This window comes from Haliotis rubra, unplaced genomic scaffold (assembly GCF_003918875.1).
Source record: "Haliotis rubra isolate DU_JTF1 unplaced genomic scaffold, ASM391887v1 Scf86, whole genome shotgun sequence".
Lineage (NCBI taxonomy): Eukaryota > Metazoa > Mollusca > Gastropoda > Lepetellida > Haliotidae > Haliotis > Haliotis rubra.
In genome coordinates this window covers 1311159-1317556 of record NW_025767590.1, presented here as the reverse complement: position 1 = coordinate 1317556, position 6398 = coordinate 1311159, and the positions used below count along the sequence as shown (strand labels likewise).

General features: G+C 38.9%; 1 protein-coding gene across 1 annotated transcript; it reads left to right on the top strand.

Moving 5' to 3' along the window:
• The first annotated feature begins 441 nt into the window (after positions 1-441).
• On the top strand, positions 442-6151 carry LOC124262859 (sequestosome-1-like). The gene is made up of 6 exons (XM_046697440.1): positions 442-820; positions 1520-1615; positions 2482-2705; positions 3026-3239; positions 4110-4520; positions 5136-6151. Exons 1-6 carry the CDS (start codon positions 652-654, stop codon positions 5315-5317), a joined length of 1296 nt encoding a protein of 431 aa, XP_046553396.1. The 5' UTR covers positions 442-651; the 3' UTR covers positions 5318-6151.
• The last annotated feature ends 247 nt before the right edge of the window (positions 6152-6398 follow it).

Sequence of the window (6398 nt, the reverse complement as noted above, 5' to 3'; positions counted from 1 at the left end):
TTCAAAATGATTTAATAGACCCGGGGATTCTATATACTTAGTGAAGATTTCCTGTTCTATATATTTTGTACGTATTTCTGTACTGTCGCGTTGGTTTTTCATTATATTACAGATCATTGAATCATTCTACGCCTGTCAAAATGGAACGGTCTCTTTCGTTCTAGAACGGACCGTTATCAGTCTCTCCGTCTTAATTATCTCGGGGAAATATGCAACTACGCAGTAGATCTACATTCATTTCGAAAGGTCGCGAAATTTTCCGTCACGTGTCTATGACTCATGCAACCGCGTGATTCTGACGAGTCCGTTCTAAATCGGACTAGGAACGCCCACAACCGGTCCATCGAACGATCGGGAACGTTCTTTTGCTATTTTTAGCCGTGACACACGGCAAATTTGTGCTGAATCCTTCAGGAAGTTGCGCAGAAGTCCAATCCGCGAATCAAAATAAACATTCTGTGGTTGATTGCTCCTCCCACCACCACACTGACAGGTATATAAACCCAGATATTCCTTCCCTGCTCCAAAGCCCGGCCACGTAGCTTACTGCAAACAACGTCCGTGATCGTCAACAGAGCTGTCAACCAAACTATTACAACAAATCCACCTTTGAGGGACACTGAATCGTTGTCACTTCGCAAAGGCAAAAACATGTCTGTTGTAATCAAAGCGTTCCTGGAGCGAGATGGGAACCCAAAAGCTGAGATCCGACGTTTCGGGGTTCCTGCCGATGCATCTGCAAGTTTTACCTACATATTTTCGAAGGTGTCAGAAGTCTTTCCTGGACTTGTCACTGGAAACTTCAACCTCTTTTGGAAAGGTGAGTTATGTGTGTGACATGGGCCAGTAGTATAAGCAACACTAACAGGTTATATATGGGATAAGTAACGGACAGATTTTAGTACGTTCTTGTAAAGGTTTGTTTTCTTCCTAAGAGGACATTGCTATAAAAAAGCAAGACAATACCGTGTGTTGAGGAATAGTGTGGTTCAATATGAGAAATATAAGAAAACTATTTTGGGTTGAACGATCCTTGTCTGGGGTTGATCTGGAACCATGCAACAACATATGTTTTGTTTAGCCTTATGGATATGTTTTGGACTGTGGTTTGTTAACAGTCTTTATGTTAGACAACAGTAAGATCCTTTTTTTGATGAGTTTTATGTTAACAACATGATTTTGTGTCGTATTAAGTTGGTCTAGATGATGAAATGGCAACCTTTTATGTCCAAATGTGTTACTTGCTTTTATGTGAATTTGTATTCAGCTGCAATTTTTACCACTGTTTAAAGGAATGTTTATATACACTTGACAAATTACAAATATGATAGGTATTGGAATTATCTGTGAAATATGGTGATATTCAATGTGATATGTTAGAAGTGAATACATTTGTCTTCCATGACAGCTTGGCAACAGGTGTTGAAGATGAGTCAGTGAAATGATACAATTGAGTATATATAGATTGTATGTATTTTCATATTTAATGGGTTTTACATATATTTTTTTGTTTCTCCAGACAGCGATGGGGACCTGGTGTCATTCTCTTCAGATGAGGAACTGATGGAAGCTCTGGGCTTTGTAACTGATTCCGTGTTCAGAATCTATGTTAGAGGTGAGACTGGATTATATAGATTTTAAATCTTGCAACATTATAGTGACAGTGTTCAATATATGAGGCATATAGAGACAGTTACTTGTACATTTGTAAATGGATTGCTGTAATGTCAAAGCACATTTCCTGAAATGAAAATTTAAACTAATAATATTTCATACAGCTTGATTGACGTTATGAAGCTTCCTGTTGGCAAGACCAAATAATGAAGGACATGGAGTTTCATGATGACTCATGTTTGTTTCAGTAATTGTTGTAAACATTTCAAGGAAGTTAAATATTTTTAAACGTAGGGGAAATGAAAAAATTCAATTTGACTACATTGTGAAATGAGTATTTCATTTCCTTCTGGTCTGTCTGTTAGAGAAGGATTTGAAAATTGGGCATTTACCTCTAAAGAAGTTCCTTACATGTATTTCAATATACATATATAAACTTACTTGGTCATCTTTTCACACTTTGCTTACTGATGTACAAATATAAATGTTTTAAATTGTAAGAATCAGAATATATGTAATGAGAATACATAGAATATTGTGTGTTTAATTACATCTGACACCACAAGAGATCAACGATTTTGTGATTGTTAGGTAACTATCTCCAGTTCAATAATATCTCACAACTTTGAAAACAGTACTTTTTAGAGAAGGATATTCAAGTAATGTAGCACTAACCAGCTGTTCCTCCAAGTCCCCATACAAGCTGTTGAGAGTGTTCATAGGTGGACCTTAATGTCAAAATATGGACAGACCAGTAATATTATATGTCATTCTTGAAAAAAAATATAACCTAATGAACAAACTATACAAACAATTTTAATTTTGAACAAGGACTGTTTCATACTGTTTGCTGATTGGTCATTTCAGAGCATGCTCCAACGTCATCTGCCAGCAGCAGCGACAGCAGTGGAACGCTCCACCCCAATGTTGTTTGTGATGCATGTGAGGGAGGCGTCCGCGGGATCCGCTACAAGTGCTGCGTGTGCCCGGACTATGATCTCTGTAGCCAGTGTGAGGCTAAAAATATCCACTCCGAACATGACATGTTCAAGATTGTGACCCCCATGAACTCGTGTGGCCCTGGACGAATGGTGAGATTTCCATGATCATTTAAATTGAAAAGTATTTTGTTTTATGTTCACGTGAAAATTTGAATAATCCAGTTGTCTCTTTGTTAACTGTGGTTTGTGTTATGTGATAACTTAGAAAAATATACATATCCTGATATACAGCATTGTTGATTGTTGAGGTAACCTGCAGCACTTGAACATGCACTCTCCTCAATATTCAATATTAATAATAACAACAGAAATAATAATCATAATATATTATTCAGTATTGGTAGTTTTCTGTTGAAGTGTGATTGCATTAAGTAACATTTATCACTCATCGCCTTTGTTCTTACTCTCAGCCGTTCCGCCCTCCTCCACACTTCCGCCGATGGATGAAGCGTTACATGAACCGCTGGCACAACCGTCATGGTGGATGTGGCATGGAAACGGAGGGGGATGTTCCCCCTGGGGCGGACTCTGACCCTAACCAGGACGGGGAACAGGATGCTGGACCCGAGGAGGAATATCTCCACCATGTGGGAGAGAATGTGGCAGCCATGATGGACCCTTTCGGTATGTCAGTCAGTAACAATATGTGACATGATGGTGTCACTTTTTAGCAGTATGTTGATGCATTGTGAATTAATCCCGGTGTGTCAATACAGCTTTTGGAACAAGGCGGGGTGCATATTCTGATAAGGCAATTTTGGTATTGCAAGGTTGTAGTTGTCTAATTGTAAATGTATCTCAAAGTTATTGATATATCAAATGGTTGTTGATATAGAAGGGGTAAGAATGTCACAGACTACACAATATAACAGTAAATCATATGACATGTCTGTTGTAATTCTAGTGAAGAATTTGTCATTAAACATACCGTATTTCCTCTATTAAGCGCCGGGTCTCTATTAAGTGCCGGGCCTCTAATAACCACCGGGTATAAAGCAGTGCTTTAAGAAATAAGCGCTGGGCCTCTAATAAGCGCCGGGTATAGACCTTTGCATTTTTTCGCAAATGTATTCTCCCTTGGTCTAAAAATAAATATATTATGTAATGGTTCCTTAAATCATAACTTCATGTACTCATCCCCGCTTTTAAAAATACAGGGTATTTTAATAAGCGCCGGGTCTGGAGGTCCGTTGAAAAATAAAGAGCCAGGGGCCCTTATTAGAGGAAATCCAGTAACTGATATTGTGCTTTGTGTTGGGTCTGTGAATGAGAACCCATACAATAACATAGGAAGTTCACATGTCAAGTGCCTCGTTATGTTAATGTAACAGATTAGCCTTGTCAAAGATATTTTCCAGACCAGAAACATTTTTTCAAAACCTTTTGACAGGTGTTCTGAAAGATTGATTTATGAATTTCATACCTTCAGTTTAATATGTATTAGAGATTACAGGTTAATGTTGATACTGTCTACAACAGTTTTTTGTGTTTTAGGTATTGATGTGAAGTTTGAAGTTGAGCATCAAGGTCGCCGTCGTGGTGGGCAATGTCATGGAGCTGGCCGACGTGGATGTAGAGGTTTTGGAGGAGGATGGGGCTTTGGGTGGGGAGGACCCAGAGGCCATGGTTACCGATTCCGCCATTGCCATCGTCGCTTTGGCAACAACCAGGACAAGGAGGCTGGGAAGGAAAGTGACGAGATGAGAGAGGAAGCAGGCGCCAAACCAACAGAACCCAAACAGCAGGAGGCGCGAGACACAACGGCTCAGGATGGCTCTAGACCTTCCGAAGCACCAGTCACAGACAAAATGAAAGGTCTGCAAATCAATGATGGCCCTGGTAGTTGTGAAGGAGAGTGGACCCTTCTGTCCAACTCCAGATCTCCACCAAGCCCTCCACACCCAGGTTAGCACTTATAGCACTTTGTAGTTGGACAATATGGCCACATTGGAAGCCATGTCACATGCACTACAGTTTTATTTGTGCTTACTGTGTGCTCATTAAGGATTGGTCATTTCGTATAGAGGGGGGAGCAGGAAGAGAAGAACTGACACAGCAAATGTGGGAAGGTGGAGGTTGAAAGTGTTGTGAAAGAATAACAGTACTACTTTTCACTTAAAAATTATTAAATATTATATAAGGGCTGGTCATGTATTACAGGGAGGGTCTTGAAAAAATGTTGCAAGGATCATTTGGTGTTGTAGGGGGTGATGGGTAGGGGTATATTACATTGAGAGGTGTGATACAGACCTGAGTATTCCCCTCTCAAGGCCAGTTCTGAACACAGGTTAATTAGATACAGCAGATAAGTAAAGACAGGTGTGTACTTTCCTGATACTGCTTCACTGTAGTTAATCATTCATGAACCATTTAATATTATTCTGAGGCTTTTGTTCCAGTGTATTTTTGTGAGAATCCAGTCCATTAAAACCTTACACAATATAATTCTTGAAACAAGTGCAAAACTGTTATGCTCGGTACTGTGAATAAATATTTAAGTGTTCCATTTTTTTCCTGCAGACCCCAAGATTACTGAGGCTCTCCATCAAATGTCCCAGATGGGTTTCACAAATGATGGCGGCTGGCTCACACGACTGCTTTCGAGGCCAAGAACGGAGACATCAGTCAGGTGCTGGATGCAATCAAACCAGATCGCAGAATCAACGAGGGCTTCAGAGCCTGAACACCGATCCAGACTGTGACAAACTCTTACTACAGGCTATACTTTCACTGGGTTAATCTGTACATGACAACAGCTCTTTATATGAGCAGTGATTCTGTTTTAGATTAAATATCTGAGGGATTTGTCTGACAATGTTTAACAATATTGAACTCTATGTGACATTGTAAGAGGCTTTGAAAATAGTGTGTTTCAAATATATGACACTGTCATGATACTGTACCAATATCAACCATGTTTAAATCAAAGCCAAAGGTAAAGACCCTGCTTGTTAGAAACTAAGATATTCTGAATGTAAGTGGATTGTAACACGTAAATTTCAGCCTCACCAGTGTAGATTCAATCAATAATACTGCTTTTGTCCATCAGTCTGTTTTTTGGAAACTGGCAACTCCATTTTGATTCAAGTGTCTTAATATGAATACAAACTGTTTATCTGAAAATTGACCCCTCTGATATTTATGTTGACTGTAAGGTAGAACACTAAAGTTCATCCATGGAATATGTTAAGTGGGATTTTGTTCATGTGTTACTGCATTTACAGCTTTTTTGTTGTTGTTTCTATGCGTGACTATTGTGTGTAGAAAATATGCAAATAATGTTGGATATTATCAGTTGTCTTGAAACTGGGTATTGTTGGATTTTATCAGTTGTCTTGAAACTGGGTATTGTTATTGATAGTGAGGGTGATGAGGGTATAAACCATGGAAAAAGTAATGGGGTTGTGTAACATTGGAAAATATAATTGGGCCGTTCAAACCTTAGAAAACATAATGGGTGTTTTTTGTGTATCTACGTGAAATGTTTGTTTTGATATTCATACATGGCAGAAAATAAATTTATCGGTTCGCTTTGATATATATTTGTGTGGTTGTTAACGTGGCAAACTGTTGCTATAGTGACCTAAGCTCACTCTCGCTTGATTAACCAGAATATGAGTTCTGGAGTCTTGATTATGACTCTAACCTTCCCAGAGTAGATAGCAGCAAGATTGCTTATGAGACATAAAACTAAAATCACAGGCTGATAATCCTTGGCAACCAAAACTGCATTAAAACATAAAGAAATAGTTATGTTCGTTTGTAAAATACGCCAAGTCCACA